Below are 19,417 nucleotides of genomic sequence, written 5' to 3' on the forward strand. Positions count from 1 at the left end.
CCAGGCTTCTGCTGGCAACACCCAGTTATCTTATTCCCAGATGGCCCCACTGGAAGCCTAGGTGGCCCACGATCAGCTTCATCACCAGTTCACCTGCTTCATAAGTTCCCAAATTTCCTCAACATTTATCCTCTGCTGGTAGGAAATTTATTTGCCTCTTACACTCTATTTTTTACTTTGTTTTTTGATATTTCACTGGACTCCAGATTCTTATCTGTTCCCTCCTCCTGCCTCTCACAGACCCTCACATGGCTGGCTTCCCTTTTCATTCAAGCCTCACTCAGCATTGGTGTCTTTTTCTCAGGAAGGTCTTTGGTGACCACTCACTCTGTAGTGGTCACCCCACATCCATGCAGTCTTTCTAGATCACATCCTCCCCCTGGATCTCTTTCTAAACAAGACTTACAGTTATTTTAGCATCTAGACCTATGTCTGGCATGTAGTAGGTACTCAGAAAGTATAGGTTGGATGGAGGGTGAGTGGAGAAGTGACTATTTATCAGCAATGCTGTTGGCATTTGGGAAAGGAAGAGCAGTCAAGTGCATGAGTTTAATTCACCTTGATGACATTGGGATTTCCTCCTTTCTTGAAATTCAGCAAAAAAAAAAAAAAGCATGATAGTTTGGGAAGATGGTAGCCACTTGGCCTGTTGGTCTATTCAAACGTATCAGCACTTTGTCCCCAAGGGGCTCACTGCCCCCACATCTAGGTTCTGGGTCTGTTTTTACAGCTCAGGCTTCTACTATAATCATAACATCTGACCTAACACCTACAGTGTTCTGTTCATCTTCAAGCTAGTTATGCAGATACAAGGGAGAATGAAGAGAAGCTGTGAGGCCCTCTTTCTTCTCCCAGCAGGACATTCCCACCCAGTCAGATGCTGGCAGTGATTGGGAACCTGCCTCTGGTGCTACAGAGTCAGGGATCAGCGCCAACATGCTTGTTCAGTCTAGAGATCAAACAGCCTTTGTGCATGAAACAAGGGCTGAATGTGACCAGCAAAATAATTGAAGGTCATCTTTTTCTCAGTTTCAGTTTAATTTAGTTTAACCAATAAAGAGTATTGAGACCTACTATGTGCTATCTTCTAAGTAAGAAAGTCTCTCAAGATACCCACGTAGCAAGGTGAATAACATGCTGTCTTACCTCCTGGCTCCAGGATTCCTCCTTTTTGGCAAAGGACATTAATGTCGCTTGGGGCACAGAGTCAGGCCCTAAAACCAGGAGTATTGGCAGAGACTCCACAACAAGTGGAGAAGTTGTGCCCCATAAGAAAACGAGATGAGTGTACTTTTAGTCCCCTAGAGGGGAGACCTCAGGGCCGTAGAAAGTGAGGGTGGAGAGAGGAGCAGAGAGACAAGAGAGAGTAAGCCTCCATTCAGAGCCATGAAAACCCCTAGTGCTGAGGTGTCCAAGGACTTTTCAAAGTGGGACTGCTGAATATGTGATTTCTAAATTGCCTGCTGCTGGATGGTACAATCTTCTCAAGACCCTTCTCAAGATCCTCCAATTTCAGTAAAGGCTTCTAACCTCTCAAACACTTCATATGAAGTTTGTTTTTGGTGAAGATGGATGAAGTTGTATGGAAGAGTCGAGGGAGACCGTAGGGGTCGCTTCGGACTTCATGTTCATCTGAGGTGGGCTGTGATTTCTCCTGGGCGTGAGTTAATGGGTACAGACTCTTTCCAATGCCCAGGGCAGAGGTCATCACAGATAACGTCTGGATTCTACAGAGTTGAACATACTGTCTCAGCCATGTAGGGTTTATAGACAAACCAGTCAAAGACAACAGGGATTAATAGAATAATTGGCAGGATAAAGCAGGATGTAGCATAGACAGTAAGAAATTGTGCTTCAATCCTCTCTCCTTCTCAGAAAAACTGTTAGATCTAGAAATCCAAGAATGAGAAAAGGAATGTTCAGAGGGCAATACAAGACTGCCTCTTTAAAGGATATACCTGAAGTCTATTCAGTGAAAATTCTGAGAAGTCAAATTTAGATAAAGAAGATAGTGATTGCCAGGGCTCATCACTGAGAAAGAATCAGCCCCAAATTGCCAGATCTCAGTTGGAGAGAGCTCTGTCATCTGAGGGCTTCCCTGATAGCTTAGTTGGTAAAGAACCTGCCTGTAATGCAGGAGACCCCAGTTCAATTCCTGGGTCAGGAGGATCCTCTGGAGAAGAGATAGGCTACCCACTCCAGTATTCTTGGGCTTTCCTTGTGGCTCAGCTGATAAAGAATCCGCCTGCAGTGTGGGAGACCTGCGTTTGATCCCTGTGTTGGGAAGATCCCCTGGAGAAGGGAAAGGCTACCCACTCCAGTATTCTGGCCTGGAGAATTCCATGGACTGTATAGTCCATGGAGTCCCAAAGACTGAGGCCGCACTCACATGACTGAGTGGCTTTCACTTCACTTCATTCCACTCCACTGTCATCTGAATACCACCAGGAAAGTGTCCCCGGGAAGATGCCATCAGCCAGAGAGTAGCTCTAACAAGAACCTGGCATTGCCTGCAGGATTGGGGGTTCATGACTTGCTCTCACCACATGGTATTGGTTTGACTTTCTCTGCTGGGCAACAGGCACATGAGCAAAGAGCTACAAGGAACCCAGCTCATCCTGCTTGGTCAAAGGCATCCACTCCCAACTAGCCCAATGTGCTGAGGGGCAGAGACCATCACTGAGCTACTCAGCAAGTTTGATAGAACTGTAAATCCATGGTATTAGTCAGTCTCCCTCCCCGTGGTAGTCAGTCTCCATATACGGCCCCATCAGTGCTTTCCTCTTTGTATGCAGGCCCTGCTGCTTCCATGGGAAGGGGGCACCTCCCTCACTTTTCATCCAGGCTGGTCTTGACGTCTTATTTAACCAACAGAGTATGGCAGGAGTAATATTCTGGGAACAGATCATAAAACAGCTCTTGGTCATTTGAGACATTTGCTCCTAAGACATTCCTTCTTAAAAACCTGTTGGCTATGAGAAATCCAAGCGATCAGGGAAATCATGGAGGTTGAGAGCATTGGCTGAGCTTCTGGCCAAAATCAGCATCATCTGCCATGTGATAAGCCATTTTGGATGTCCAACCCAGTCCACCCTTCAGATGACACCACCCCCAGCTACTATCCATCTACAACTCTTGAGAGACCCAAAGTGAGAACCTCCCAGCTGAGCCCAGTCAACCCGTGGATGTTGAGAGAGAAGAATAAATTGTTGTTTCAAGCCACTGAGTTTGAAGATGGTTTGTTCCACAGTAACAAACAACAGGACCACTCCTGTTGAAGTATTAGGACCCTCAGGTTTTCTTGGGGCATTAAGTAATATTGTGATTGTTCCTTCAATAGCCTTGGTCTTGAGATGGACTCATTGGTTATTCACTCTTTAAGGAACAATCCCTTGTTTCATAATTTTTCCAGTAACGTGAAACCTTTTGAAGATAGCTGGATGTTCTTATAGATAGATGCTTATTCTGAATCTGGCTTTATTGTTCTCGATTTGGGAGAACAGCTGGAATGAAAGACAGACTCCCTGGGAGAGCCACCTGTCTTGGCTATGTTAATTTGGGCTGCTCAGTGGGAGGCAGGAATTTGGTGAGAAGCAATGGGCACGAAAGAGAAATTAGAGTTGGAAAAAGACATCCAGCTAGCAATTAGAAATATAAGGACACATCAATGTCAATATAAGGACACATCACCCACATTACTGTACACATTTTCTTACTGATTTCCCTTTAGTGTTAAACACTTGCCGTGTGAAAAGCACTATGATAAATACAAAGATGTGGTCTCTGCCCTCAGAGAGCTCACAAGATAGCTGCAAAGACAGTGACATAAACCCTTTAAGAGTTAAGTGATGGTACAAAACCATAATCAGAGATATGTCATGAGAAAGCCTTACTATACAATGGATGAAAATAGAGGGGCTGTGTGTTCCATGGATTATCTGAGTGAGACCAAGGGAGAGTTATTGTACTAGTCACCTGGGGATGGCTATCCAGAGATAACTTTTCGGAATTATTTTATAACCACAGAGATCATTCCATGGTAGCAACATGTTCACATCTGATCTTAAACCTTCAAAGGGATGGTGCTTGGAAATAACCAAGAGGTACAAGAAAGACATGTATAGAAAAGTTGTATCCAAGGAGCTTTTAATAGGATAGATCCAATGACCAGATTATTAGAAGGAAAAAGAGCAGATGTAGGGTGTCCAGACACAGAAATAGGATTGTGAATAGTGAGTAATTGAAGGAACCCAGATGTACTAGGCTGAATAGTGTCACCTAAAAGTTCAAGTCCTTCCCAGAATCTCAGAATGTGACTTTATTTGGAAACAGGACCATTAAAGATGCAATTAGTTAAGGTGAGGTCCCCCTGGGGTAGAGTAAGCTCGTAATCCAGTATGTTGCTCCTGTTGTTTAGTTGCTAAGAGTTGTGTCCAACTCTTTATGAACCCCATGCACTGTAGATCGCCAAGCTCCTCTGTCCATGGAATTCCCCAGGCAAGAATATTGGAGTGAGTTGCCATTTTCTTCTATAGGGGATCTTCCCGACCCAGGGATTGAACCTGTGTTGGCTGCCTTGGCAGGCGGATTCTTTACCACTGAGCCAGCAGGGAAGTCCAATCCACCACGACTGATGTCTTTATAAGGAGAGAAAACATAAACACTGGCACATACAGAGCAAAGGCCGTGTGAAAACCAGACACAGAGGCAGAATACCATGTGATGGCTGAGGCAGAGACTGGAGTAAAGCCTGAGCAGGCCATGGATGCCAAGGATTTCTGGCAGCATCAGAAGCTAAGAGGAAGGCACGGACCAGGTTTTCCTTCAGAGGGAGTGTGGCCCAGTTAACGCCTTGATTTCAGATTTCTAGCCTCTAGAACTGTGAGAGAATACATTTCTATTTTAAGCCATCCAGTTTGGTGGTATGTTGGCCAACTAGGAAACCGCCACACCAGGGTAGCCTGTCTCTCCAAAACTCCTTGTTTCTGCTGAAGGCTGAGCTTACAGCTTTCTGTATATCCAGACATCTGTCCTGTGCCTCCGGTTCTGTGTCTAGAGACACCCCTGGCTCTCTGGCTTACCCCCAAAATGGCCCTTATCCTCCACCACCCTTCCCCCTGCCACCACCAAGGAAGCTGGTGGAATGAATACGGACTCACTGCTTGCCAACCAGAAAGTAGTGACACCGGTGGTGGACGTGTGTCCATAACACAGACACAACAAAGACTGAGCAACTTTCCACACCTAGCTCTCTGGGCGCAGCCACTGATTGGGGTACAGCTGCCATCAACACCATCCCCAAAGAGCCCTGCAAGCTTGGTGGCCATCCCAGGTCACAGCATGACCCTGGCAAAAGCGATGTGTTCCTGCAGCTCGGTGGGGCTTCCATTTGTTGCTTGCCTCAACCCCAGGGTGGGGATAGTAACAGCGCTTTTTGTCCTCTGGAAAGCTGTTGAGTTTGATTCTGTGGCTTGAGTTTGAGAGAATCCAGGATCTGTCTTCTTGGCTCATTACAGAAAGCCCAGCCTGGAACTTTCGGAAAAAATCTTTCTTGGAATTCCTTGGAATTGTTGGTGGCTCAAATGGTAAAGAATCTGCCTGCAATGTGGGAGACCTGGGCTTGATCCCTGGGTTGGGAAGATCCCCTAGAGGAGGGCATGGCAACCCACTCCAGTATTCTTGCCTGAGAAATTCCATGGAAGACATCATAAAAAAGGTTGTGTCTATTTTTAAAAAGAAGGGAAATATGTGGATGTGATTGCTGTACACTGTGCTACAGTGCAGGGCTCATAGCTTAGTGCTCGCAGATAAAATGCACCTTCTTTACATCATTTGCTGAGGCTACAGTGTAGTGGTTCTGAACCCGTGGGCAAGAGCCTTTTAATGTGGCTACCATTCATTTCACACCAACACTCTTTCCGTTTCTACCTTCCATCCTTGGCAACAGAGCTGCATGGGGAGCATATGTTTGGACTTGGGGAGTGAAGAGACAGCTACTGTTGAGCTCCTGCAAAAAGCCTGAAAATGAATGGAATATTTTCTCCACCAGTTTTTGAAGTTTTCTTGTATCAAGCCAAATGACAATGAAACTGTTCTGTGCTGTGCTTAGTCACTCAGTTGTGCCCAATTCTTTGCAACCCCACAGACTATAGCCCGCTGGGTTCTTCTGTCCATGGGGATTCTCCAGGCAAGGATACTGGAGTGGGATGCCATGCCCTCCATGACAATGAAGCTACATACTTCGTTATTTGGCTCTCCAGAGATATACCTTCACCACCCTAGAATTTAACATCGTGCTTTTGACGTTTGTTGAAAGTATTTAGTTCATGGACACATGCTGTTGTCTTTCCACTCAAGTGGTGGACCAGCAATGGAATCTTAGCCCCACTTCAGACACACAGAATTGGAATTCCCAGCTTAACAAGATCCCTGAGTGATTTAAGTGCACATTGAACTCTGAGAAGTTTGCATGTTATGAAAATACTCAAATGAACTTTTTGGCAACCCAATAGCTGTATGTAAAAGTTTCCTGCACTTTTTTTTTTAATAAAGGTATCAGAAATATCATTCATTGTTTCAATGCTCCTAATGTAAAGACTTATGAGACAATTCCTCTTATAATTCAATACTAGAGCAAAAGTTGTCTTTACTGGCAAACTTACATATTACCTCTTTCAAATGTTGAGAGTGGTGCAATCCATTCAAATCTCTTTTTATCTTGGCTCCAAGGAAGCTCTAAAAAATTTTTTTGTTCACTGGCAGTAGTTCCCCTAGCCTAGGTTTTTGGTATAATAGCCATCCCCTACTAAGACTTATCATCACTTGTTTTTATCACTATTCTTTCCTATATTTGGGTTTCCCTGGTGGCTCAGTGGTAAAGAATCCACCTGCCAGTACAGGAGACATGGGTTTGATCTCTGGGTTGGGAAGATCCCCTGAAGGAGGAAATGGCAACCCACTCCAGTATCCTTGCCTGAGAAATCCCATGGATCGGGGAACCTAGTAAGCTACAGTCCATGGGGTCACAAAAGAGTTGGACATGACGTAGCAACTAAATGACAACAACCAAGATTTACCATCACTTGTTCTTATTATTATACTTGCCTATGTTTAAGGGTTTGGGGATTTTGTTATTGTTGTTTTGATTTTGTAATTGTGTGTTCCTGTAAACCTCTGATTCTTTTTGGACCTAAATTAAATATCAATAAATCAATGGATATCAAAAAAGGGAGGAAAATAACTATTGGTAGACCAATGTGTCTCAGAGTTTAATGTGCACTAAATCACCCAGGGATCTTGCTAAGCTGTGGATTTCAATTCCACGGGTCAGATGGGTCCTGAGATTCTACTGCTGGTCCACAGACTACCACTTGAGTGAGAGAGAGCAGTATATAGCTCATGAACTGGAAACCTACTGCTGCTTAAAGAAGTCAGAGGAGTAAATACAGCAAAGGAACTGTAAATGGAAAGACAGAAGCAGAAGGAAATATCTTCATCTTCCAACGCCAAATGAATAAGACCAACTCTCTGTGCCCCGTCCCTACACTTTGGTTTGGAGAGAGTCCTATGGACGTGAGGCAGCACGGCAGAGCTGAGAGCTGTGTTCTGGAACCACGCGGTCTGGACTTGAGCCTCAACTCCATCCCTTCCTAGTGGGTCTTTGGGTAAATTGTCACCAGGCCTCAGCTTCCCTATCTGCAAAATGGGGATGGTGTTAGTACATTTTTCAGAGTAGTTTCAAGGACTCAGTGAGTTAACAGGTGTGAAGGCTGGGAACAATGCCTAGACCATAGTAGACACTGTGTAGGTGGTGGTTAAATCAATGAATGGATGCAACATTCTGCTTCTAAGCACCTGTATCGGGTTTATCCTGGATGAGCTGGCATATTTCTGATCAGTTGAACATCACTTGGTTCTAAACTGGACTCTGTTTTTCCCCTGGGAACCGAGGAAGGGGCAGGAGGTGGGGGCAGCATCTTTGACGAAAGATCAGATTCACAAAGCATCCTCAGGTTTTAAGTAAAAAAGTAAAATGATGGAGTCAAGAGTTGGACCCGTGGCTGACAGGGGTGGCCCAGGGAAGCCAAATCAGTGGAGTTGTTGGATGTCCTGTAAGCAGCACTTGGCAAGCATCCCCTCGACGTGGCCCCTTTCAAACACCTTCTTTAAAGAGACTTTTACCTTTGGCTAGTGTTGGTGTAAAAAAGTCCGCATTCAGGATTTGTGCAGGTTTGATGGACTCTGTCACTTAAATGAGACATTTCCCTTTGGCCTGTGACAGCTAAATAAATTTGAGTTGTTGAAGAAACTGTGCCACAGGTTTCTGCCTGGTATTGATCACCTTTTAAACCTTTGTTCCCTCTCCCAAAGCAAAGAGCCCAGCCAGCAGCGAGTGAAGAGATGGGGCTTCTCTTTCGATGAGATCTTGAAGGACCAGGTGGGGCGGGACCAGTTTCTACGATTCCTGGAGTCGGAATTCAGTTCAGAAAACCTCAGGTACATCTCTCCAAGGTTTGAGTTGTGTGCAGGTGTTTGTGAAGAAATTTGCATCATCGGTTTCTCTTGACACCTCCCTTTCTCAGTCAAATGCTATGGCTCAAATTCAAATTCCAATTAATGTGGCCAAGGTTGGAGAACAAACTTTATGTTCAGGCTTTATTATCACTGGATGAACACCCACCAACACCACAATTTTTGGTTCTTTAAATCCAGATGACATGTGTTCAAGCTATTGGAAACATGTCTTCAATAATAAGTCAATGGTCGAATGGATTTAATGACACCATCCTTACACTAAAACCACAAAACCATGGAACTCCATGGCAGAAAGGGAGCTCAGAGACCTTTCCCTTTAAAACTTTCCAGTCTCTGGGGTCCTGAATACTTGACAGGCTAACCAGAAAAAAGAGGAGTCAGTGGGTTCACTTCAGAATTTCAAGAAGTCACAGTAAATACTGTTCAAGAACTGGAGACATAACTATAAAAGCTAACTAAAATATACTTTTCCTTTTGGGGGGAGGAATTCGAGCAACTCCATGTAGTGGTTACTTTGGTCACTTGACGCCAGTGAAAACATTGATTGTTCTATTGGTCTATGAGTAATCAAGATGGGGAAAATGTACTAATGTGTTGATAGTTACTGTCTAGTAGAAAAAAAAAAACTTTTAAAACATGGGGTTCATTATAAGAGAAAAGCAAGGGAGCTTGTACAAAGGGGTAGGGATGGTGGTCATGCAAAACTGAGTAACCCGGGATTTATTCAGGCTTTCATTGTATTAGATGTAGAAACAGAGACATACAGAAAATGTGACATCTAAGACCCTGACTCATCTTGACCAAGTGATGGCTTCTCAGCGGATAAGATGGAAATCTCAGTGTCTTCTTGGCACCAGGCTCTATTTTACATAAAAGTTAATTCCCATCTTCCAATGGCATTTTTCCAAAGAGTGACTTTATTAATTTTTTTTTCCTTTAAAAAGACCATACTCTGTGAACAAAAGACTGTGTGCTATAGTGTTAATGTACAAAATCCATGTTATATATTTGGAGTTGGAGACCATATCAGTCCCGTACATCAATCAATGATATTTATCACACACCTATGCTGTCTCCAGCCCCCAAGAATCTGCGGAGGGGATGTAAGTAAGATAAGATGCATGATCTTTGCCTGCAGCAACCTTGTTGGTCCTTGAGAAAAACACACAAGAAATCCTTAAATCATTAAATGAATATAAATGAGTGTAAACTCTGAGAACCGTTTTGGTAATGTTTTCAAAACATCCTACCAGAGTAGGCACATCATAAGCTGGGCTTTAAAGAGCGTACAAGATACTGATGTAGACAAGAAAGAGGGAGGGGGGCTGCTCTCAGCTGGAAGACCCTGAGAGCGGAGCTGTGGCGGGGGGGGGGGTGACTCTCGCATACCACGCAGTCCTGGGAGGATGGGTAGATGCTGATTAACTCGAATAGCAAGGCCGTTCCAGGCAGCTGTGTACCTATTGTAAACCAGATAAGGTTGAATATCTGATTTCAGGTTATGATACAGAAGAGCTCTTTCCTTGTGCTGAGGCATTATTCTACACTTTGCTTCAATTCCTGATTGAGTATTTGTAATAGAAGGCTTGACTCTAGACCACTTAATCAGGATGGTGCTCAGACCAGCCTCCTAGGCCGTGCCTGCAAGTGTCCTGGGTGGGAAACCACCCTCTTCGTGGCCAGCATGCTGTGCCCAGGCAGACTCTGCGTGACTAGTTCAGCCTCAAATCCCACCTTCAGCTTGGTCCCCATGAGCTAGCCCTGGGGGTTCTCCCCATGTTCCCTGCTCATCCCTATCCACGGGGACCCCAAGACGGAGTGTTGTGTGGTTTGTGGTTTAGTCAGGAAGTCATGTCCAACTCTGTGCAACCCCATGGACTATAGCCAGGCTCCTCTGTCCGTGGGATTTTCCAAGCAAGAATACTGGAGTTCGTTGCCATTTCCTTCTCCAGGGGATCTTCCCCACCCAGGGATCGAACCTGGGTCTCCTGTATTACAGGCAGATTCTTTACCAACTGAGCTATTCCAAAAGCCCATGGAACTGTACAGAGGCTCCCATAACCTGGCTATTTCTTAGCCACCTGCACCATTGTGGAGATTTGGAAGGATGACCACAGCATCCTGGTCCTTGTGAGGGGCCCCGGGGTGGGACCATCAACTGGTTTAGCACTGCCTTGCCCAGTCTGAGTGTAGCCAGGACCATGAAATCTGCATGCATTTCAGGCCGGAAGCACACGGAGGAGGGTGTCCCTGGCAGGTGTCAGTGCCTCCTCCTGCCTTACCTCCTATACTCTGCCAGCGCCTCACTCCAGGAGGGCTGCAGTCAGTCCTGGGTGAGAGAGTGCATGTGAGCAGGTGTGAGTGTGCAGTGACTAATCTCCTCCCCCAGCGTGAATGCATAAATCCAGACTTAAAGAGGGTCCCTTCTGATCCGTGACAGGAGAGCGGATAAAGGAAATAGAACAGCCTGAGATAAAAAGTATAGCCCAAGAGCTTCTAAAATCCTCTCTGCAAGCCCAAATTCTACTTGTATGATATTCAGCATAATTGGATATATGGGGGAAGCTTTGGTTTTAAATCACACAACTTTAGGACTCTTGGGTCGCCTAGAACCAGGTCCTTTCCTCCCCCTCCACTTGCAGTCATTCCTGTGGCCACAGATACCAGCCTGGCATCTGCTGTGACCCAGGTCCTGAGGATGCAGAGCTGAATGCGTCCCACCTCTCACCCAGGGCATCCTCAGGGGGCCCTGTGGCTGCACCTCCCCTGTGGTCCCTGTAAAGGTGAATGCCAGGGCCATGCCATGTGGCACAGCTCAAGGACACTGCCCACCTGTGGTGCTGGCCATGCCAGGATGGTCCTTCCTCCCGTGGACTGGTCAAGCCCAGGCAGCTGGCCTTGGATCAGGGGAGGGAAAGAGAGAGACTGACCAGGACTCAACTAGGTGCACTGCAAAGGCTTCTCCACGTCTGTCTCCCCAAGCTCCTTTGCATCTCTCCAGTGAAAGGGGTACTTAGAGCATGACGTTTTTGCATGGCACCTAGAAAAATCTTGCCAGCTCACCAGCCAAGTGGTTCAGTCTCTGCCAGCGCTTCAGAATACAGAGAAGAGGAGCCCCAAAGAGGCATAGGTGTTGCTCTCACCACAGCAAAAGGTCACCCTGGATCCTTGAAGGAAAGAGGTCTGTGATCATACAAGTGGACATCTTCTTTCATCATTTTTTGGGGGGTGAGCCTGTGAGATGAGGGAGGGGCAATACCTCTGAGCACTGCAGGCCACGTGGCCAGGGCATTTGCGGCACACAGCAGGGCTCATGGTTGCAGGCTGTTTGTAGGCTGAGCCCAGGGCTCCATTTGGATAGGGTGGGCATCCCCCACGGGAGACAGCTGTTTGCTCAGAGCCTCTAGAATGCATGCAAGGTGGGACCTCCTGGTTCTGAAGCAGAGGGTCCCAGGGCGTGGTCTGGCTTGGTCCCTCTCTTTTCTTTGTGTGCTTTCCTAGAAGGGAGACAGGAACCCCTTGCCCCTTGCCACCTTTGCCCCCTCTCTTGCACAACAAATCTTTTTTGTTTTTTTGGTTGTGCCAAGAGGCACACAGGATCTTAGTTCATGCAGGATCTTAGTTCCTGGGCCAGGGATCAAACCCACGCCCCCTGCTGTGGAAGTGCAGAGTCTCAGCCACCAGACCACCAGGGAAGTCCTACGACCTGCACAAGTCTTCATCCTCCCTGACTTGACCACCACTGCCGCTCAGCAGGGCACGAGTTAAAAATCAAAACCCGCAGCCAAGAGCATCCCCCGTACATTTTTTATGAGCTGTAACGTCTCCTGAGAGAACGTGGTTGTTCTTCTAACCTGCAGATTGATTATCCTGGTTCCACACAGTGTCAGCTGAAGGGAGAAGCAATTAAAGAGAGCGCAGGAGTGTTAGCAGTTTGTCCTGGAGCACTCCAGCCTCCCAGTTGCCCCGAGTCCTACGAAGACCCCGGGAGGTGGGCCAGGCCTGGTGGGCTTCCCCAAGAACTGAACACATGATTCATGGGGACAGAGGTGCTCACCCGGCACTCGGACAACCTGTGGCATTTGGGCCACTGCCCCGCGAATGTTGCTCAGCTCAGCTGGTGCTGCTGGTGCTGAGATCCCAGCCCAAACAGAGACCAAGTCAAGTGGCAGCAGTTGTTCCTGAGTCTCTGTTGGCCAGCAGAGGGCACAGAGGCCCTTCCTTCTGCGTGGAGCTGGCTTTTCCCGGGAACAAATGAAAAGCTGAGTTTTTCTAACATATGACAATCCTAGTTGATGAGAAGATAGGTAAGCAAGGAACCAGGGCCTGGCCAGACCTCCTGAAAGGATGGAGTGCTGCCCGCTGCTTCATGGTTCTCCTTGTTGCAGCCAGCCCTGAGGAGGAGACCCCATTCCATGTCAGCACCCCGCCCCTGTGGGAGACAGAAGGCCACCTGGGGCAGCCCTGGATGGCCCTCAAGTCCCATCCCCAGCTGCTAGGTCTGGGGGGTGGGGTGGGGTGGTTCTGAGCCCAGGCTGCCTCCCTGAGAAGGCCAGTTGCCCCCCACGGGCATTCCTAAGCCAATGACATGGATCGGATGTCGGCCCTGGGCTGCCTCCCCTGACTCTGCTGACTCCGACAAAGCAGGACAGGTGACCTCCCTGGTACCCACGCATCCGCATAGCCTGCCAGTCATGACAGCCCTTCTGCCACCAGCAGGCACAGAGGCTTATGCAGGGTGGGCGGATCCAGGGCCGCTGACAGTCTCTCCTCCCCGCTGGCATCCTGGAGAAGCAGCGGTACCTGCAGGCTTGTGATAAGAGCGAACCAGCTCAGGCCTCAGTGGGCCTCCCATCCGTCTGTAAGAGATAGACGAGGGGCGCTTCTAGGGCTCTTTCGAGGGGAGGGTGGCTGGGCAGCCAGGGCTCAGAGCCCCCAGCTCAGGCCCGTGGGCTCACAGATGGCCAATACAAACCTAGCCTGTGAAAGTGAAAGTCGCTCAGTCATGTCCGACTCTTTGCGACCCCACGGACTATTACAGTCCATGGAATTCTCCAGGCCAGAATACTGGACTGGTAGCCTTTCCCTTCTCCAGGGGATCTTCCCAACCCAGGGATCGAACCCAGGTCTCCCACATTGTGGGTGGATTCTTTACCAGCTGAGCCACAAGGGAAACCGAGCCTGTACTGAATTTCAAACTGGCACAAAGGTTCTTTGAAGCCAGTGATGGTAAACACGTATGGGATGTCAGGATGGGGTTGTGACGGCATTTTTACTGTCACCTGAGAGAGATGAGGCAGGTCATCTCCAAGGCAGATGGAAGGCCAAGAGGGTCCCCATGCATGCAGGAGAGAAGACTGCTGTCTGGGGGGTGTCATCCCTCTTCCTCCCTGTCCTCCCTCTCAGCTCCTCCTTCTATTTCTCCTCCAACATGCTTGTTGTTTCTTTTTATACTTTTTTTAAAACTCTTGGTTTTATCTGATAAAGGGAACCTTTTGATTATATTTGATTCAGAAATTTCCTTTCCCACCCGCCCCAGACTTCTCTATACCCAGCTGATGTGCATTAATGTGGCTCCCAACTCATTCTGCCGAAAGGACCGCTGAGGCCTCAGGAACCATGGGGAGCCTGCAGCTTTCGGAAGCTGCAGGGTCCTTGGGGCCTGCCCAGAGCTCCATCTCAGAACAGACTGAGACAAGGGACAGAAGGTGACGCCCACAGGACCCTGACTGAGGCATCAGGAAATCATCCTCATTTGTATAAGAAATTGCAGAGTCCAGTAGGCTTGGGGTGGACGCTGGCCCAAAGGAGTTGCTTCCAGCCCAGCACTCAGGCAGAGGTGACTCCCTAGGGCTGCCAGGGACTCACCAAGCTGCACGTCAGTCTTCTTCCAAAAACCTTCCGAAAACCAACACTAGCTCCTCTCTTTACAGCCGATTTCCTAAATTTTACCTGGCCATCAAACATGGTCCTCTGGGAGAAGAAAGCTTTTGTAGGTACTGTCTTCACCAGCTGACCATTTTCACTTGAAAGCACTTGGCTACCTCCTTCATTTCATGGCAAACCTCGGTGGGAGTGGGGGTGCAGGGAGACCAAGGGAACCTTAGGGAATGGCCAAGGGGGTAGAGGAGACTATCCCCCCCCCCCAGCTGAGCTTCAAAGACCCTTCTGAACAACTGATCAGTTAACAGCCCCCTTTGAACTCTGCCCAACTCCCTCCCTGCTCCACCACCACCACTAGTCTGGACTCTGGTTAAAGACTGGCTACTGTTTCCCTGGGTAGCCAGAGGACAGGATTAGGAAAGACCTGAGGTGAGCAGAAAGATAGAGGGCTGGTGTTAAAAGGCAAGTGAGGCCAATGTCAGTGGCAGGAGCCCCAGGCCTTACCACCCAGGCCCCTCCCGACCTGTGGTCACCGTGAGGCTGCCCCTACAGCACCCACCCAGGGGGCCTGAGAGTATTTCACAGTTACACCGGGATGGGACGTGCTCAGACCCGTCCACAAACGCCTCCCCCTGCTCTGAACCCACCGCGCCGGGAGGAGAGAGAAGCCCAGAAAGACACAGCGGCGCCAAGAAGGCAGCACAGCTGGAGGCAGGACTTCCTCATCTTCCTCAAGCCGTCAAGGCTCCTCCCTGCCTCTTGGTCTTGGCGAGAAAACCACAAGGGTTTTCTTTAGCGAGATCATCAGAATCCCAAACGGTAAATCAGGGGGAGAGTTGGAGCTCACAAAGCTCGTGTCTCGCACAAACTCAGACCCACACTCGGAGACCACTCCCCGCGGCCCCGCCCCCCCCCCAAGTCTTCTTTCCTGGTGGAAATGAAGCTGCGTTACCCGAGTTGGCCACTGGGTGGCACCTTTAGGCCATGCACATGGCTCCACACACCTCTGAAGAGCAACAGAAAAACATGCTTAACCTTTAAAAAAAAAAAGAGTGCCTCTTACTTTGGGTGAAATTCGATGACAGATTGAATGCACCTTCCTCCATGTCATGGTTCAGCTTCTCTTGTTCCTGCCCTTTCGTTGACTTGAGTACGTGTGATTCCTGTGGCTGCAGGAACCACACAGCCAGGGACCTGTCCTCCCGTCTCATTGATGGGGAAACTGGCCTGTTTTGTTCACAGGACAGAAAATATGCCACCCAGACCTGAGTCCTGCTGAAATCCCTCTCCAGGGTTGCCTTGGGAACCATCGTCACGACCCAGGGAGCTGTTGTCCAAGCTTTGGCCCTGGCGGCTGCTGTTCTCAGCAGAAAAGAGCTCACAGTGCACGCCCAGCCCTCCAGCACCAAGCAGATGCTGAGGGATTCATGAGAGGCAAATACAGTCATGAACAGGAGGCTTCTCTCTCCAGCAATCCCTGGAGAATCTTTTGTAGAGGGACCCCCGATATATGTCCCTTCAGCTTTGTTCCAGATGAGCCCACCTGCAATCCAACAGACATTTTCTGAGCACCTGTGCTGTGCTTAGTTGCTCAGTTGTGTCCAACTCTTTGCAACCCCATGGACAGAGAAGCCTGGCGGGCTACAGTCCAAGCCCAGTCCTTGCCTGGATTTTCCAGGCAAGAATACTGGAGTGGGTTGCCATGCCCTCCTCCAGGGAACATGCCAAACACCATGCCCACATTGATGCTGCAAATAGGCCCCGTTTCTCCATCAACAGCATGTATGGCTGGGTCCTTCCAGCTCAAATATTCTTAATGGCTCCAAGATACTATTGCTTCTGGGATCTTTCTTTCATTTGAATACCTCCAACTGATCCCCACCAGATATGGAAAAGGAACTCACATTGTCTGGGTCGTGGCTTCTATGTCAGACATTGGTTCTCTCCCAAGGGTGAATTCACCTCCCAGAAGACATTCGGTAATGGCCAGAAACTTTCTGGTTGTCGCAGGTGCAGAGAGAATACCCCTGGCATCTGATGGGCCAAACCCAAGGTTGCTGCTACATATCTTTCTATGTACAAGGTGACTCTTACAACAAAGAATTATCCAGCCCAAAATGGCAACAGTACCGAGGCTGAGAAACCTTGAGGTAGAGAGAGAAAAATCTCTTTTTGGTAACCAGAAGCAAGGCAATCTTCTAACATACATTTAGTGCAATGATGGAGCACCTTTGTATTCTCAGCAATCCTTGTAGCCTTCATGACCTGGGACATGACTACTGGGACAGCTGAGGGGCAAAGAATGAGTGCCATGGGATGTCAGTTCCAGGACCACGTCCCACAGAGCAGCTACTGTCGGAGCCCCTGGAACGAACTGTCCTTGTGCTTCTGTTTCAGGTTCTGGTTGGCAGTCCAAGATCTCAAGAAACAGCCCCTCCAGGATGTGGCCAGGAGGGTGGAAGAAATCTGGCAAGAGTTTCTGGCTCCCGGGGCCCCAAGCGCAATCAACCTGGATTCTCACAGCTATGAGATAACCAGTCAGAACGTCAAGGATGGAGGGAGATACACATTCGAAGATGCCCAGGTTTGCTCATCTCATCAAATAGTTCTGTCCCAAGATGTTCATGTGTCGACTCCACTACTCGAGTCCTTGAACACACATCCAAGGTGTTGTATGTAGTTATAATCTCAGCCTTTATTTATGAGGCCATCAATGGGGACCATTCCAGGTGGTTGCCCAGTGCAATTCCAGGAGGACTGCTTTTCCTAAATGAGTTACGTTATTCCGTAGAAATAGAAATTTACCATTATGTGTGTGCCTTTTCCAGGAAAATCTCAAAAGTGTTTTACAAAACCTGAAGTCCTATAGTAAGTCATAGTAAAATCTGAAAAGTAGAGCACAACATCAACAAAGTGGGGAGAGTGGGCTGGAGGGCCAGGGATCAAGACCATGCTCATAACCACCGCCCTGCACTGTGATCACCAATCCTGCAGTGATGGAGCATGTCTGAATTCCATGCCATGTGCCATGTGATGAAATACTACCAGAAACAGACCAAAGCACCTGCCCTTGAGGAAGTTAAAGGCTAGTAGGAGAGAAAGGCAGGGAAACAGGCAATGTCACCAATAAGTGAATGAGCTCTGGGGTGTAAGGAACCCATGAGTTGGCGGGCAGGAGGGTGACAGGGAAGGACGCACGACTCTGCACAGCACCGCTAGCACACAGATGCTGGTGAAGCTGGTGGAAGAAACAAGCCGCCCTAAACGGCAAGCTTAACTTGAGGGCTGGGAGACGCCATCTCTAGAGATAAACATCAGATCCATTTCTCACTTCCTGGCCCCTAAATTTTGTTTCCTGCCACCATCCCACACCCGGTGACAGGGCTTAAGGTTTTGCTCTGTGTCCTCAACCCTCTTCATCTCTTGCACCTGTGGGGTCCCCAGGTGAGAACTGCCCTCCCACAGACATTATCATCTAATTTAGGAAACTCAGTCTCTGGTGCAGATAATGGCATGAGGAGAGAAACAGTGGCCTCGTCATCCCAATTTGCCCTGTTATTTGCTCAGAACTTCAGAATGGAAACACTTAGCAGCCTCAACACCACAACTGTCTTTCATGTGACCCCCCTGGTCATGAGTTCCACTGAATGCCTAGGCCAGGTAGATTTGGTTTTGTAGAGTTCAGTGACTTAGCTTTATGACATCCTGACTCCCTCACACCCTTTGCAGCTTCAAAGTGAAATACTTAAGTCACACGAAATCTTTTTTTTTTTTTCTGATAGATTTTTGTATGTGTGTGTGTATGTGTACCAAGCACATAGTGACATTATCCTGGTGAGGAGAATGATGGAGAAGCTTCATAAGTGATGGAGAAGCCCCGTGGGTGATGGAGAAGCTCCGTGGGTGATGGGGAAGTCCCCAGATGAACAATCTGAAGCACAATCCTCAACTCTCCATCATTCATAATACAGATGTTTCATGTTTTTTGAGATGAGATGTTTCAAAGGGATATTTGTCAGAGCCATCATCCTCCCTGCCCAGTATTATCACTCTGAGCAAGATGTCAGAAAGGATTTATTTTAATGTTTTATTATTGAAACTTGTGGGCATTTTTTATGGAAAAGTAAAAACTTTGTGAACCCTCATCCAGCCTCAGCAATCATCAAATAGAAGACCGATCTCATTTTATCTATGTCCTCGCCTACTTTTTCACCATTAGTTTTAAAACAAATCCAAAACTTAACCATTCCATCTGTAAAATACTTAGGTATGTATCTCTAACAGAAACTGACCTTTTGGTCTTAACATTCCCACAATACCTTAAGAAATTAGCGATTATCTCTTAATATCATCAAATGTCGTGTGAGTGTTCAAGTTCACAGTATTTCCTAAATGCCATTTTTAAATTCTTATTCAAAACCAGAATCCAAATAAGGCCCACACATGCAGCTCGCCTTGTCTTTTAAGTACATTGTAATATACAGGCTCCTTTTATGTTCTCCTCACCCTTGCAGTTTATTGGAGGAAGAAGTTGGGTCTTTTGTGCTGGAGAGATTCCACGGTCTGGATTTTTCTGTTTGCAACCTTGTGTTGCTATTTAATGCGTCCTACCATCTGCATTTCCTATAAATTGCTAGTTTGACTTAGATATTTAATCAGATTTTAGCTTGATTTTTGTGGGCAAAACTGCTTCCTAGACTGTGCTGTGCTCTCTTGTCAGAAGGCGTATGATGCCTAGCCATTTCCCTTTGTGGTTTTCGCAGCCATTGATGTTCATAGTTTAGACCCATCAGTTAATTAGGGGTTACAAACCGATGTTTTAATCCTGTCATTCTTGCTTCATTTATTAAGTGAAGTACAAATAGTCAAATGCATCTACTATTTGATTATCTAGTAATACAATTCACATAGGAAAGATGGAATATATGTTTGAATCATTTCCTCTATTTGCCAATTTTAAAAATAATGAAGAGTTTACTGTCATCTTCCAATGATGACC

The 19,417-nt window shown here is 47.4% G+C and overlaps 1 protein-coding gene across 20 annotated transcripts in view; it reads left to right on the top strand.

Annotated features, from left to right (window-relative positions):
- RGS6 (regulator of G protein signaling 6) overlaps nucleotides 1-19,417 on the top strand; it is a 615,305-nt gene that overhangs the window by 548,748 nt on the left and 47,140 nt on the right. For all 20 annotated transcript variants that reach the window (XR_011258337.1, XR_011258336.1, XR_011258340.1 and 17 more), the window contains exons 14-15: nucleotides 8,371-8,496; nucleotides 16,816-17,002. Coding sequence is in view for 15 of the 20 variants with exons in the window: in XM_069596937.1 (XP_069453038.1) it covers nucleotides 8,371-8,496; nucleotides 16,816-17,002 (313 nt within the window). In the remaining 5 variants the exon portion in view is untranslated. The remainder of the gene's footprint in view (nucleotides 1-8,370; nucleotides 8,497-16,815; nucleotides 17,003-19,417) is intronic.

This window comes from Ovis canadensis, chromosome 7 (assembly GCF_042477335.2).
Source record: "Ovis canadensis isolate MfBH-ARS-UI-01 breed Bighorn chromosome 7, ARS-UI_OviCan_v2, whole genome shotgun sequence".
Lineage (NCBI taxonomy): Eukaryota > Metazoa > Chordata > Mammalia > Artiodactyla > Bovidae > Ovis > Ovis canadensis.